The sequence below is a fragment of the Oryctolagus cuniculus genome, chromosome X (genome assembly GCF_051225735.1).
Source record: "Oryctolagus cuniculus isolate XC-2025 breed Fujian yellow rabbit chromosome X, ASM5122573v1, whole genome shotgun sequence".
NCBI classification, from domain to species: Eukaryota; Metazoa; Chordata; class Mammalia; order Lagomorpha; family Leporidae; genus Oryctolagus; species Oryctolagus cuniculus.
This window is the reverse complement of record NC_142888.1, coordinates 50,047,068-50,062,864: the sequence shown is the minus strand read 5'-3', so window position 1 is coordinate 50,062,864 and position 15,797 is coordinate 50,047,068. Positions and strand designations below refer to the sequence as shown.

The 15,797-nt window shown below is 52.9% G+C and overlaps 1 protein-coding gene across 17 annotated transcripts in view; it reads right to left on the bottom strand.

Annotated features, from left to right (window-relative positions):
* Window positions 1-1,287: 1,287 nt before the first annotated feature.
* The window catches only part of DLG3 (discs large MAGUK scaffold protein 3), a 60,135-nt gene continuing 45,625 nt past the window's right edge, over window positions 1,288-15,797 (bottom strand). For 10 of the 17 annotated variants that reach the window (XM_008272752.5, XM_070066743.2, XM_089324247.1 and 7 more), the window contains 10 exons: window positions 13,618-13,794; window positions 13,315-13,390; window positions 12,397-12,496; window positions 8,549-8,590; window positions 7,266-7,316; window positions 6,631-6,732; window positions 5,858-6,030; window positions 5,025-5,134; window positions 4,628-4,719; window positions 1,288-3,567 (listed from right to left, as the gene is read on the bottom strand). In XM_008272752.5, coding sequence (XP_008270974.1) covers window positions 3,461-3,567; window positions 4,628-4,719; window positions 5,025-5,134; window positions 5,858-6,030; window positions 6,631-6,732; window positions 7,266-7,316; window positions 8,549-8,590; window positions 12,397-12,496; window positions 13,315-13,390; window positions 13,618-13,794 — 1,030 coding nt within the window. In that variant the 3' untranslated portion in view covers window positions 1,288-3,460. Of the gene's footprint in view, window positions 3,568-4,627; window positions 4,720-5,024; window positions 5,135-5,857; window positions 6,031-6,630; window positions 6,733-7,265; window positions 7,317-8,548; window positions 8,591-10,506; window positions 10,553-12,396; window positions 12,497-13,314; window positions 13,391-13,617; window positions 13,795-15,797 lie in introns of all 17 variants that reach the window. The other 7 variants (XM_017349865.4, XM_070066746.1, XM_089324252.1 and 4 more) reach the window with 3 other exon arrangements.

The following is a 15,797-nucleotide window of genomic DNA, read 5'->3' as shown; positions in this document are numbered from 1 at the left end:
CTCATCTCACTGTTGCAAGGTTTTCTGATACCTTGCGATTCCAGGAGTTGGCACCAGGCAGGGGTTTGTCTCTGTGGAAAGGGTTCCATCGGCCTTCAGTACTGACCCTGCTGCTGGAGCCCAGGGCTCCTTCTCACCCCCAGCCTCTCTGGCTTGGCCTTGGCCTTGTCAGGATACTTGACTCTCGGTTTGTTTGCATCTATGTTAGCTTCATCCTTGAGCCCTTAACTTCCACGCTCGCTTTGAGTAAAGATTTTTTTTTTCTTTCATCAGCTGTTTTCTAGAAGTACTTCAGTGAAGCTCAAGTTGAACATCCTGTGTCTGAACAAATATTTTCTTTCGTCACGGAAATCATTCTAGGAAGATTTCAAGGTCTGGTAACACAGTTCTTACTCTGAGAGAGATGAGGGGGCAGGATCAACGGTGATTCCACAGTAGCACTGGGAGCCGACCCTGAGCTTGGAGGCAGGCCGGTGTGCTGTGGGCACGGCAGAGCGCACGCTGTGGTCCTGGCCCTCACTGGTGTTTCTAAGCTGCTCAGGACCACAGCGCGCTGGGGCTTAACTGTCTTCGGCTGCACTCCCTCTCGGAGGGAGCTGGAGTTCCTTAAGCCCCAGGGGAACTCTTTGGGGACTCCTTTTCTTGGGCTGCCTTCTGCCCAACAAGAGGATGCGGGAAAGAGGGCCACCTGCGAACCATAAATGACCAGAAACGAGTGAGGGTGGCCAGCAGCTGTCGCCCTGGATTTAATTCCAGCGGCACCTCCCCGGACGTCATGGCATCACCCACGCCCAGAACACCTGCTCTAAACGCTTTTCTCCCTCCCGAGGGCTCCAAGGACGATTTCCACCCTGTGTGCGCGCGGGGGGGGGGGGGGGGAGCGCGTGTCCCACTCTCATTTCTGGAGCTCAGATGGCCGCCAGGCCAGCTTACCCTCAGCATCTTTCTCACTCAGCTCTCTGTTGCTAAGTCGGGTCCTACTTTCTGCAAGCAACACCCTCGCTGCGGCAGGCAGCTCCCACCTTGTGTACCTTTTGCAGAAATGTCAGCGTTTCGCCATCAGGGCCGTGGCCACCCACCCAGCTGGGGCTGTGTGAAGCAGCATCTGGGCTGTTTTGCAGAGGACCTGTCACCACCCCGGGGGGGCTACACTCATCCCCGGCACTGGCCCGTGTGGGCAGCTGATTCATCACTACGGAGAGAGAACATTTGGGCCCTCACATCCTTCCCACTGCCGTGTCCCCGCCCTCCCTTCTCAACTCCTCCAAGAAGGTCTCTGAGCCACAGTTCATTGCAACTATCATTTATTAAAAAATATAAGTCTCCTCGGAAGGAACACTGCTAAACCAACTAGTGTCATGCTTACTCTGCACCTCTGCTCTTCTTCCCTGGGAGAGGAGGCTGAGCACAGTTAACACCAGAGGACCGCCGCGGCCTACTCACCAGCCCTTCATCAGAGTCACTTCTGCCCCTCGCTTGATCCCTCCTGGCCTTTGATCCAGTGTACTGCCCAGGGAAAACTGCTGCCCTTTCTTTACCCTCCTCTGGGCCCCCGCTTTCCAGCTAGCCTCCCTACGCTGCTAGGATAACTGTGAACAGGTTTCCCGAATTTGGCTGACAGTGCTTTCAAAGCATCCTTGATGTTGTGTCATTCATTCGCACCGGTCCTAACCCTGTGGGCTCAATCCCAGGGGTGAGCATGTCCACGTTCTCCCCGGCGTGGAGGTGAGGGAGGCACGCTGGCTTCAAAGGAGCACAGTAGAGTGGGGGTGGAGTGGGGTGGGGGGAGCTAGGGGAGGGCCTGAACCACACCTGCTATCCGCGTTTGTGGTGGGAGGAAGGCGACTGCCTTGACCACACTCGCTGCCATCAGGCTCTGGGAGAAAGCAGCAAGGTTTCACAGGCCACCAGTAAGCACATCTCAGCTCTACAGCTCAAATTTACAGCATTAAAGTTCTACTGTCTTCTTGAGGAAACGGTAAGCTATCAGCTGTTGGTGAAGGGGCCGGGGTAGGGCATATGGAGCAGTTGCAAACAAAACAAAACAAAACAAAACAAACTCATGTGGTGGCTGGCCACACCTGGTGCTATTCCCATAGTCGCAGCGTGGAGCTGAGGCAGGCAAGTGCCTCCCCATCCGGTCGCTGGCCCCAGGAGGGACCCCCAGCCGGGTCGGGCCTACCCCTGGCAGGTAAGCGAAGGGCCAACTTGGCAAGGCAGAGCCCTGCTCCCACTCCCACCTGTCACCAGCCCCTGCCTTCCTTTCTGCGGACTGGACGCCCAAGCCTGGGTCACCTACCCTATCACAAGGCCTGGCTCCTTCACGACCTCTTGAGCCTTTAGAACACTGGCAAATCAGATTCTACGCATTCACTTTAAATAGTCAAAGTAAAAGTTGGAATAATGAAAAGGCTGACACAGTAGCACAACATGGTTTTGGTTTAACAGCAGCTTAAAAAATGAACAAAAAGGAAACCTCTCATGCAGACACATCAGGTGGCATAAAACAAACCGGCGATTTCACACGGAGCGTCCCTTAGCCGTTTTCTTTGCACGCACAGGACTGACCGCACCCCAGGCGCAGCGACTGCTCTCAGGTGGGAGGCTCCAGTGCTCTCGCCCCTGGGCAAAGGCCCTCCCTGGCAGGCCTCAGGCCGACCCCTCCTAAAGAAAACCTTAGCTCTCAAGAGAATGACAAGATTCGGGTGCCCTTAGTACAGCGATTTCCTACTGCTTTCGATCCCTTCCCAACCAGCTGGGACGTTAAGATGCCATCTGATTGGACTATGAAAATTAAAGCATTTCTCTAATAACACAGTACCGTTGATGAAGTCTCCATAGATTTTCTACTCCCCATGTGTGTGGAGAGAGATATATATATATATATATTATATGAGAGTGTATAATATATATATATAATAATTTCTATATATTTTATATAAATTACATATATATATCTGTATATAAATAAGATACTTTCTGTTGCCATTACGTTGCACCGTTCAGAGCTGCGAGACAGCGGGACAGATGGGTGGAGGACGCCCCAGAGCGTCTCGTCACGCGGCGCAGGCAGCTCACTTCACAAGCCGTGCAGCTGGCCGGGGTCTGTCTTGCCATCAGTCCTCCTCTCTTCTCTTCGCTTCTGCTTGGTTTTTATGAAAACAATGGCTCTGATGGATGTGCACCTGTGCTAGCGCTTGGGAAAGGTCCATGCAGGAATGGGCACAGTCACATAATGAGCGAGATGGCATCATCCCCCCCAAAAATTATAATAAACCAAAACAAAACAAAAATTAAAAAAAAAAAAACAGGACTAGAAAACTCAATTTTTTGGACATATCTAAAAAAGGGGACAAGAACAGTAGTCATTTGTTCTCCCCATGGGGACAGGAGTGAAGAGGGAGGAGGGAAGAGGGACTTGATTTCTTCTGTTCACAAGAGAATGGTTGGAGGGGATTCTTCAGAGTTTTTCAGGGGATGGGACCCAAATGTAGTGCCCAGACTGGTCCTCAATGATCTGTTTGATTTTGTTATAAATCTCTTCCAGTGAGTCACCCTGTACAATGGCTAAAGTGAAGAGGAAAACAAAATTATTACTGTAGTCCACGGCACACGCCCAAACCCCCCGGCAATCCTGCCTGGGCCCCAAGGTCAGGGCCATAGGGAAAGTAGCTAAGGTGCCCCGAGCGTGGGGCTGGAAGTCAACCTGCAGAGACAGAGAAGCTAAGCAGCAGGGGAAAGTGTGTTTATTCAGATGTTCACTGAGTACCCATCGCATGGCACGCCCTGCAGCTCATGTAGCTCTCGGCCACCCCATGGCCGGCACCTTGTAATTCCAGAGCGGCCTTACTGAAAGATTTGGAAAAATCCTGGTTATCCATTCCACAGCAGAAAGTCATAATTTCTGACAGGAGGAAGTGCTCCTGGGGCTGTCACAGCTGCTCTCTGTCAGAGGTCAGCCCAACTCACAAAGACAAGGACAGCGAGGAGAGCTCCAAAGACCCCAGGTGTCTGAGTACATTTATGGATTTATTTTTTTACCCTGGTAACCTAGTAACACCCCTGGCTAGAATTGACGGAGCACCGCCCTGTGCGTGCATCCGTCTGTGTTGCTGCCCTTTCAAAGGTGAGGAACATGGTACCTAGGAACCTTCCCAATCTGTTAGAGGAACTGACCTTCTGAGACAGGGGATCTCACTCACTCTCACACACACACACACACACACACACACACTCCAACAGACAACACACCAAGAAGTCATCGTCATCAACATTTATTCAGCACCTGAAACACACAAGGCAAAGTGCTAGGGTGGGGAAGGAGTGAGGAGGAAGGGAAACAAAGTAGTACAGGGAGCCTACAATCTAGCAGGGGCAAGAGGACCAAAGGAACAAAGCAAGGATCCGCAGCAATTGCTGCTGAGCGCTTGATACTATCCACTGGCTGGCTACACGGCTTTGGCTGCAAGAAAGGGAACTTGAGTGTGTTGGACACGTTTGAGCTCAAAAGCATCCAGAAACCCTACGCAAGGCTTCTACATTCTGTCTACACCTCTGAGACATACTCACGGAAACAGGTGTCTGGCTGCTGCCGCAGTGCCCCAAGCTGGGCAGCAGGGATTCTTACCTGTGAAGTATTCTCCAAACTCCTGCTCCAGCTTCATGGCTTTGTCATAGATCTTATTTGCTTGTTCGTATGTCTGCCGTCGGTTCATTTCCCTGCCAAAGCCACAGAAGACAAACAGTTCCAAACTACATCCTGTGCTTTGTTCAACATAAAGGATTGCCTGGGGTTTCCTGAAAATGGGCTAAGCTACCCTCTCAGAGAGGCCCACAGCTAACTCCTTCCTGCATCTTTCCCGCTTCATAAGCCCAACCAGGAACACAAGGACAGCGGTTCAAAACAGAAGGAGTACCAAGTGACAGGGCTGGGTCCTACCCCCGCCCCCAGTCACTTTACTCTCTATTTCCTGTCCAGGGCCCCCATCCTGGCTGGGCACATCGGAGTCCCGGCAAACACTTACATAAGCGCTTCAATGGACTTGGGCTTGATGAAAATGGCAATGGGGTAAAGTTGTGCTTGCTGCAGTCTCTTGATAGCATTGCCGGAGACATCTAAGATGCAGTGCTTGCCCTGCAAAAGCAGACTTGATCAGCCTACCCACTGCCTAGTCACCCAAGCCCAATTCAGTAGCACTCCAACAGCCACCTGGACTACCCAGGGCCATGCAGAGAGGGCTAGAAGACCCTATCCCACAGGATCCTGGGGCCCCACCTTGCATTCCTACTACCCACAAAGGCCACATCCGCCTACAGTTCCTACTCCCTTGTGGGTGATGCTCCAGGGTGAGCTGCAAGGAAGAGACAGACACTTTCATCAAGGGACTGGGCATCTGGAAAGCACCATGGCTTTGGGCAGTGGTACCACTTGGTAGCCCATGAGGGAGGAGGTGGATCCAACTGGAGCATCAGCATGAGCATTTCTTATATATATGATTCATTTATCTCTTCATTCAAAAGGCAGAGTGATAGGGAGGGAGAAGGAGACTTTCCATTCACTGGTTCATTCCCCAAATGGCCACAATGGCCAGGGCTGGGACAGGCCACAGCCAGGAGCCAGGAACTCCAATCTGGGTTTCCCATATAGGTGGCAGGGACCCAAGTAGTTGGGCCACCACCCATTGCATCCCAGGCACATTATCAGGGAGATGGATCAGAAGCTGAGCAGCTGGGACTTGAACTGGCGCTCGGATATGGGATCCCAGCATTGTAAGCAGAGGCTCAACCCACTGTGCCACAGCACCAGCCCTGGCCGGAGCGCTTCCATCTTCCCTTTCAGGGTCATGCCTCTGCTTACCCTCTCTGCGACTGCTCGCACTGACTGGATGCTGGTCCCATAGAGATTGTCATTGAACTGGCCTGCCTCGATGAACTTGTTGTCCTGGATATCCTTCTCCATCTGCTCTCGGGACACCACAAAGTGGTAGTCTTGTCCATCCACCTCGTTGTCACGACGAGGGCGGGTAGTATCTGAAAGGACGAAAGGAAATGCTGTGGGGGGCCCATGGGCAACGGTCTGCCCTAAGCCACAGAAGCTGACTTGGTCCTCTCTCACCTGACTAGGCCATAGGGCCACTCCCATTTTTTTCCCCAGATTTTTCAGGGGGTGGGAAGCAGTTGAGAAGAGGTCTGTGTTGCCTACTTCCCTTTTTACCTCCAGCTTTCACACACATGGCCTACTGGCTTCAGCTTTAAACTGGACCAAAAAAGTAGGGCTTCCTGGACCAAGACATGGTAGAGGGTACCAAACGTGGCCTGGGAGCCAGTGAATCCATGAAGCCATTCACTCAATCACATCAACACCACTTGGGCTGAGACTCCCCATTTGTCCAATCATTCACAATGCTCGCCACTCAGACTTCCCTCCTGGAGCCAGCAGCCAAGACATGTCTCTCCCAACCCCATCAGCTTTTGGGGAATCTTTTGCTACCTACTTTGTTCCAGGGGGGTCAGAGGTATCCTGTCCTCAAATAAGCCTAGAATCGGATGCCAAACCCTTTCCACCAAACATGGCAGCAGTAACTCCCAAGATACTAAGCTGCACTCTTTTGGGCCTGCATGGGCTCTTACGTGGTACACAGGATCCAAATTTATGCGGGAACTCGGAGATCAGGTCATCATTGACTCGGTCCTTCATTGAGCCCAAGATGATCACGGGCCTTGCGTAGTGAACTGGGGAGGGAGAGCATCAAGACAGTGAACAATCCCAGAGAGTCTGGCTAGAACACAGAGGCTCTGGAGCCGCCAGTCAGACTGAGTAAGTCATAATTGCCATCCTCTGGCCTTTAACCAAGACATCAAAGGAGCCTTTAATTGGAGAATATCTAAGTCCAAAGCAAGTCTGCTACCAGAAACATCTCTTCTTCCAACACATCCAGGAGAAATCTTTGCACTGACACCAGCAGCTGAACAAGGTTTTTGAGAGCAGCCATTGAAGACAGGGACTTGGACCTCTCTTTCACCAATGGTTACAATTCCCTTGCCTTCCTCACAAATCGGCTCTTTGCTCTGGAAGGCAGCTGGCAAAGGCATAGTGAGCGGTACACCTGGGATGGTCTCTCCCTTCCCTGTGACACTAGGAAAGAGGAGGGGCCCAGGAGCCAGGTGTGCCGTGGGTGAGCTGTCTTCCTCCCCCAGCTCGCTGCTGCACTGAGCCCCCCGATTGGGAGACCCACACCAAGGCAAGACTCTCAGAGGGGGCTTACTTTCTTGTCGTGTCACTGGCTCATATGACAAAATAGCATCCTCTTGTCCTTCTGCAACAAAAAAGGGAGACGGGTTAGCACTTTAGGGCCTACTTCTCTGTCCGTATACAATACTCACTACATCCCCACCCCTGCTGCGAACCAGGCTTACTGAGTGGCCCTTGCACCCACCTGCCCTGGGTGGCCTTTCTGCTTCCCCAGGGCAAGAAAGCACAGGAAGCCCTTCAGGGCCTAGGACAGCAGTCAGGGGTTCTCCCACTCAACAAAACATTGCAGAGCAAAGGGCAAAGCCCAGAAGCCATGAAGCCACCAGCAGAACCCACCCCTACACCTCGAACTGTTTTGCTAAGTCACTGCGCTCAGTGGCCCCCTTGCTTCGATAAGAGTCACAGGGACACTTCAACTGATGCCAAGTCTCCTCCCCGACAGGCAAGAGTCAAGCACTCAGGCAGTCCCCAAGGCTGCAGCGTAACTTTGCCTTTCTAAGGGTCTACTCATCTCCTTGCCCGCTGGAGGAAGCATTCAGAAAAGCAGTGTACAGCTGGGTTAAGGTCCCCAGTGCCCTTTGAGACCAATGTTCTGTCCCCATGGTGGAGCTTCGGCAGTCTAGCAACCATGTGCTGGGCGCCTGGACGTCCCCAAGCGGCAGACGGCAGGTACCAGGGAAGGCAGTGATGTGTGTGTGCGTCAGGCCATGGGAGTCCAAGCATCCTGGGCACGTTTTACAAGGCCCCTTGCTAGTCATCACAGCTCCCCCTGGAAGGCCAATGTTCCCAGAGTTCCCCTGGTTTCCATTGTGGCTTCCGTGTTCTGCTCATGGACACTCCCAGGGAAAACCGGGCAAACTACCTGATCATTTAGCCCCGTCAAAAATGGGGGGGGGGGGGTCCTAGCAACCAGGAAAAGGCAAATTCAAGGCACTATCCCTCCCATAGCTGCCATTTTTCGTTTGGTCTCTGAACAAATCTGTAGACCCGGCTGTATCTAGAGCCCACATAGCCTGCGGCAGGGGCAGAGGCTTGCTTGTTTGGCGCTACACCCTTCCCAGGGTCTCAGGGATGCTTTCAAGTCAGGTCCTAGCCAGAACTACAGGGCTTATACTCTCCTTTAATCTACAGGGCAAACCCCATCCAACCACGAGAACGAACAGGCCACAGCATTTCCAGGATCTCAAAGTGGACATGGCTAAAAGAAGCACCAGCCTCTGAGCAGCACTGGAATGAGGATGGCAGGGGACACATGGCGGAGCCACACGACATGGCGGGGGTATGACACACACTTACTGGAACTGCTTTCGCTGTCACTGGTGTTGGATGTCACTCCCTCTGCAAGCCAACAAGAAAGAGACTCCAATTCAGAACACACCACTGAGAGGTCACATGCAGCACAAAACTCACGGGGTCCAGGAGTGAGACACTGAGCTGTCAACTGGGCCAGGCTGCAGGAAGCCCGCCAGGTCCAGGCTACCGACTGGGAGGCACGGCTCCACCGCTGAGGCCCTGTCTAAGCCTGGTCCCCAGAGCCCTCACAGTCTGCACACTACAGCAGCCTCCTCCTGCCGCAGTCATTGGATTCAAATGAATCGATCTGAATGACTTTCAACTCCTATCCCAAAATGCATCTCCCAGGGCTAATGACAGGGAAGAAAAGGCAGTGGCAGAAGCAGAGAGATGCCCAGGAAACCTGGCTGCTCGTGAATTTCCGCCCCAGACAGAGCCCCTGGAAGTACAGAAACATGCACTAAGCACTGGACGGGCTGAGAAGTCACAAGGGAGGACTACCCTGACCACTGGGTGTGGCCTGCAGCCCCCTGCCACCACTCCTGAGAAGGAGCGCGTGGCTTTAGCTGGGAGGGGATGTGCCTTCACCTACCATCGGACAGACAGGTCAGAACACAGAGACAACCAACCAGCAAGAACGCTCAAGGACAAGATGGCCCTCCTGTCTGGGACTGCTGGCATCTGCCCATCCCTGAATGTGAGTGGAGACGCCTGATGCAGAGGAGCCAAATTCACAGGGGACACCAATAAAAGCCCCCTCCCACGATGACAGGCAAATGAAGATGAGACGTGGACACACCGAACCACGGAGCAAGACGCTGCTCATTTCAGCCAAGACCACACGATTCCAGACCATGATATGCTGTGGCCCTGCCCCAGGAAGGACTGGCTGGCTGGGCTGCCACACACGGCTAGTTTCTGAATGACCCCAGTGGCAGCTCCTCGGCCTCTGGCCTCATTTATTGAAGGAGAGTATATGCTGACGGGACCCCACCCTGCACACCCCTCAATGGTTAGTTCCTTTCATTTTTCACTCGAGGATAATTCTCCCAAATGGAGAGGCCAGAAGTTTCCTAAGATCAACTCCTAGATATATATGGTCCATAAAAGGTGCCGAGGCCCCCGCTGGACTACCTGCCAAGGCCCGAGATCTGCTGGGACACCCCAGACACGGGCCAGGTAGAGGGGTTCAGAGTAACCTTGCCCTGAGTTAGAGACCATAAGAGCTGAAATTCCTAAGTCCAATTTTTTAAGATTTATGCTCTTTATTTATTTGAAAGGCAGAGGGACAGAGAGAGGGAGAGAGAGAAAAAGAGAGATTCTCCATCTGCTGGTTCACTCCCTAAAATGACCACAAGAGCCAGGGCTGAGCCTGGTTGAAGCCAGGGGTCAGGAACTCCATCCAGGTCTCCCATGTGGGTGGCAGAGGCCCAGGCACTTGGGCCATCATGTGCTTCCTTCCCAGGTGCACCAGCAGGGAGCTGAATCAGAAGTGGAGCAGCTGGGACTTGAACCAGCATTCCAATATGGGATGCCAGCGTTGCAAGCAGTGGCTTAACCCACTGTACCACAACACCAGCCCCCTAAGCCCAATCCTTTAGTGTGGTGTCACTGGGAAAGGAATCTAGCCAGCAAGCTCCCCTCCCCTTGAGATTAGCTTCTCCCTGGAGAAGCACACGGGCCCACCTCACTTCTAAGGTGGGACCCCAAGCTCATGCCCTACCACTTGGAGGTGCAAAAGGAAAACACAGACATGAATGATAGGGGTTTATTAGGGCACCAGGGATCCAGAGCAAATGTGTGACATTCGGAGCCACATGCACTTTCTCTTGTTGTGCGAACAGAGTTCTCACAAACACTGCCCTCCCTTACCCTCACCCTCCCTCGTGTCCCCTATACCCCACCCCCTCTATCTCCATTCATGCCACAAATACAGTTAATGGTGTGTAAGTTGGACTTACTCAGGTTCTTTGCTCCATAATAATCGTCACTTAACCCAGGGAAGTCCTGATTTCACAGACAGCAAAGACAGAGAAAGGGGGAGGGGAAGGGAAGGGGGGGAGGGGGAAGGGAAGCAGAGGGGAAGGTAGGGGAGTGGGAGGGGTGGGGAGGGGAGAGGAGGGAATTGGGGAGAAGAAAAAAAGAAAGAAAAGACAAGGGGAAGGAAGAATACAGAGGCAGGTGAACATTAGTGACAGAAGTATGAAATACTACGAAGACCTGTAACTAACAGTGAGGTTAAGAACTTTGCTACAGAAAGAACCCCCCAGGTCAGATAAGGTATGTGGACTTCGGGCTGCTCAGTTTTATTGCCAGAGAGCCTCGGAGTAGACCGGCTTTCCAAGCTAGCCTACAGCCCGCAGGTCCCCAGGACAGGACGGATGGCATTCCAAGGCTTGGAGCAGGTGCTTTGACAAGCAGCTTTGAGCAGACCGGAGGTCGTGGAGCCCAGGTCCCAGCTTGGTCCCTGAAATGGTCATTTACCTCTGTGGGTGCACGAAAGAGAAAGGGCTCTGTGTGCCAGGTAGGCAGATAGGACTACCGTCACCCTGAGGAGCTTCTGCCCAATACTGACTCACGTGGTGGCAACGCTTCAGGAAAGGTTTCCTGTGGCCTGGGGTGTGGTCTCCAAAGCGCCGGGCACTTGGGACTCTGCCATGCAATGGGCACCCCCAGGCTGGGCTCAGCAAGGAGGTTCTGCAGTTCATCTGTTGAACCATGCTGGTTTCACCTCATGTCTGTCTCAGATAGTCTCTTCGTGCTCATGAGCAGAACCAACTTCAGCTGCTGCTTCTCGGTGGCTAGCCTAGGAGGATGAGCCACGGCCTGCTCAGCCTGACCAGGGCACTGCGCATCTCTCAAGTACACCCCACACAGCAATGACCTACACACAGCACGGTCGTCAATCAGGCGGGTCTTAAAAAAAAGAGCCAGTTCCTCTCAGAACTAATCAGTCTCCTGCCAGTGCCAAATGGCTCAGGACTGCAAGATCCCTCCATGAAAGACAGAGGAGTTGTTGGTAAATGAGAGACATTCACAATTCACGATGAGACAAATGAGGCAGTATCTTTCAAGCTTGACCTGGTGTTTAAGGTTAGGGCCAGAGCAGTAAAATTTCTGAGGCATTTGGTGGAGTAAGAAGATGTGTCCAGGATTAAACTGGTTCTTAAAGTTAAAGCGTTACATACAATCTTTTCTCCCCAATAAGCTTCGTGTGTCTGCGTGTGTCTTTGTTTGGACAATGTTGAAGCACACTCCTGGGTGGACTCACTTAAGCGGGAAGGACTTTTTTGTGGCACACTAGGATGACAGGGAGCCTGCTAAGGGTCACGCAGGTTATCTTGTATGCTTATGCACCTGGCGTGGCATTCCAGAAGCGGCCCCGGTTCTGGGGAAGTTGGGGGAAGGAGAGGCTCTTCTCTTGACATAGATGAGTGAAGGTAAGGGAGAGAAAACACAAGAGGAAGAAGCCAGGAGAGCAACATTGAAGGAGGTTCTTAGACCTTGTTTTCTTGAAAACCCGTTTTTCTAACCCTGGCACTCTGGTTGAACACCACTCCTCACCACAACAGAGCTCCGTCTGGCACTTCCAACGCCAGTGCCAGGGACTTCCTGGAGGCTGGCGCAGGGACAAGTTCCACCTGAGAGCCTCCAACATTCACTCCAAGTGAGAGAGGAGCTCGGTAAATAAGACCCAACGTCTCCCCGTGCAGAGTGCTTTCTGCCCTGACCCTGCAAACGGGCAGGCGTGTGCCGTACAAGTCCTCGGCTGGACTTCTCATGAGGGCAGGGGTGACTGTGGGAGGACGGGGCTGCAGACGGTCTGCTCTGTGGACTCTGCTGCTACTTACGTTCCTGTATGCTGCTCTCCTGGGCCATGTTTTCTTTGCTCTTGTAAAATGGAAACTTTCGAGAGAGGCGGAAACTCTTTTTACGTTTCGTTTTGATCGACTGTGAAAGAACATGAAGATGGAGGGGAAGGACAGAAAAAAAAAAACAGAACAATGGATTTTAAAGCATGCAAGAAAAACTAAAATGGAGACAATGGTGAGCTAAATAAAAGACCATCTCTCACGAATGGAGTCTATGAGATTAAATGAAAGTTGATGTAAGAGGAAAAACATGTTTACAGGAAAATGTTGTAGGGATGTTAGAGGTTTCTACCTAATCCAGACTCACAGCACTCACTGGCACTTCCTAAAGAACAAAGGTCACTGTAGCCTCCTGGACACATGCCCTAAGGCGCCACTGACATACACAGAGTCATCTACTCCATGTTTCTCTTCCCTCTACTGCTCCGGAAGTTCCTTGGCCTGCAAAGCTCACAGAAGAAAAGGGGTGAATGGGGAGCTCTCCTGTCTCATGTGGTCTGATGGGAGGTGGGAGCTCTGGGGCTGGCTGTCCTCGACGGGCTGCCGAGGCCAGGATCTGGTTAGGGTCCGCACAGCTCCGATGCGGTCTGTCAGCAGGGAGACACCCACGTGTGGTTCTACTGTCTCCAGGTCAGTCAGCCCTGCAGACAGTCCAACTCTGGCACATCTTCAAGAGTTAGTTACCCAGAGGGGCAGGGCACAGCCTAGCCATGGGCCGGAAGTGCTCCCTCTCTGCCTTCTGAACGGAATCAATACCCTGCTCGGCCAGAGCCAGCCCCGTGGAAAAGGTGTCTTCATGTGTGCTCCCCAATTCTCTGATACAGCAGACCACACTCCAAGCCTCGCACCCCTCTTCAAGCCCTGGCTGCCATCCCCAGGGGACCCCTCCCCACTTACCCTGTTTGATTCGATCATCCCCGTCCTGGCATGGAACTTCACGGTTTTCAATCGAGCTCGCTCTTTCTTTTCCACCCTGTGTGAGAGTTGGAAAGAAGTCGTGTCATTGCCAGGACACAGTCTCCGCAGGCACAGCAGCCAGTCTTTGGCCCACGGAGTGAGCCGTGTCCTGAGGATCAACTCTACCAAAGAGAAAGGAGGCCCCTACATTGCTCTCTGGGAACTGAGACGTGAAGAGGGAAACGAGCAGGTAACGTCAGCAAGAGGGCAGGAGATGCCTTGCTGACGACTGTGCCGGCTCACCTCTTCTTACTGGGAATCACGCCGATCTGCTCGCTTTCTCCATGGGGGGTCACCAGCCTTGCCTGCCACCACTCATCATCAGAGGCATTAATGACGTGCAGGATGTCACCGTAAGAGAAGCTGAGTCCCTGGCTGGGCAGGCAGCTGTCCCGAGTCCGGTCATAATCAAACAGGGCCCTGAAACACACAGCACAAGGGGAAGTGATCATCTGACCCCTAAATGCCAGGTGACTGGCACTCCGCAACAGGACGTGAGAGGGCCAATTCAAACAGCACAGGCACGGCCGGCAGCCTCGCAGCTGACCACGGCGATGCTCTGGGACACTGCATCCTTCCTTCAGTCCCACACCGCTATGCATGCTCCCTCTTTTCAAAAGACAAAGCCCATTTGCCCGACAAGGGGCATAAGAGAAGATGTCATGAATCTGTCATGGCTTCTTGACACAAGATGAAAGCTCAAAGTCAAACACACTCAATTGTCGCTCCCCCTCTTCGTGGAGGAACGACACTGAACCCTGCGCTGTTCTTTCGTCTGCTCGGCCCTCCCCGGGTTTGCTGCTGGTTCTTCCCGGGTTGGCTACTGTCCCTTCCACCTCCGTGGAAGGGCAGTTCCCCCTGGCCACATTCCCCACTTCCGCAGGGGAGCGGCACACCGCCGGCCGGCTTTCTCGGGGGCTGCACGGGTTCCCTTAGATGTTCCCCATAGATGTTCCCGGTGCATGCCGTCTCTCTCCTCCTTTATAGTCCTCCTCCACCAATCCCAACTCGGCTGCCCACACGCCGAGCACGCTGCTCTCCTCCAATCAGGAGCAAGTCCTACAGTTTATTAGTTGAACTGGAGGCAGCTGTGTGGAAGCTGTTTACTTCTCTCCCAGCGCCATATTGTGGGAGAGCAGATGCATAGAATAAGTCTTAATTCCAGTAACTCAGTCCAGTCCGGGCTGCTCCCCACACTCAATAGCCATCTCCCTCAGCCACCACACAGCCTAGGAAACTAGCTTGACCAACGGGCCAGATACAAATGTATCTGCAAAAGGGAGTTGAAGATAGGTTTAAAAAAATGTTAGTTACAATCCCAAATAATGAATGGAAAATACTGCAGAGACACAAATAAAATGGCCCTGTGTCGGGAGGCAGCCACACAGTGACAAAGTTGGAAGGGACTCTAGAAGTCTCCGAGCTCAGTCTTTGTCTTACATCAGGGGAAACAGAGGCCAGGGAGGAAGAGTAATTTGCCCAAGGTCACACAGCTAACTGACCTGGGATAGACACCAGGTCCTCTGACAAGGCACACCCTATGACGTGCCATAAACGGAGCAGAGTGAAGAGACACGGGGGAAGGGGGAGAAGGGTGGAGAAGGGCGTCGTTTGGGCTTGGGGAAATGGTGGAGACCGGGTGGGCTGCAGCTGAAGTCTTAGGAAATGTGGCTGGAAATAAAGGTCCAAGGCACACTTTGGAAGGCCTTAAATAGATCTGAGTGAGTGGCCCCTGGGAACTTGAGAGCAGGGAAGTGACACGGCAAAAGAGCCTTAGGAACATTCATCTGAGCTCACACGCGGCTGGGGGAGGGTGGATTTGGAGGTGCATTTCAAGCATCCTTCAGGGCCCACTGCTGCTCCCAGCTCTGCCGAAGCTGGGGCTGCTACCTTCGAGCAGAACTCCCCGCTCAGGGGGCACTCAGCTTGGATAAAAATCTCTTCGTTCCTTATCCAGGGGAGCCGCCCCTCATATGCATCACCGTAAATGGGTCATCGCCACGAGGAGGTTGCATTTTCCCACCAGCAACCTAGGGCTCTGTCTTCTTCGTGTGTGTTGAGAACAGAAGTGCTTTCCCACCTTTGTGCACACAACCCCCCAGGACTGCCCAGGACCCAGTTCCAATCCTGCCACTTCGACGTGCAGTCTCGTGGTCTGTGGCTCATCAGCTGGGGGCCATGAGTCAAACATGCCAATTCCCCATGTGCGAGTCCAAAGGAAAGAGACACTGCAGTAAAACTATGGAGAGCAAAAACACTAGTGAACTTTCTAAAGTTCTTGAAACGGAATCTGGAAAAATCCGTGTCAGGTACTTTGGAAGCGAAATGACCCAGACTCTAACAAAGTCTCCTTTATTTCCCTCAATTTACATACTCAACGCAGCAAGGGGAGAGGCAGTGACTAGTATCTAAGCAGGCACGCT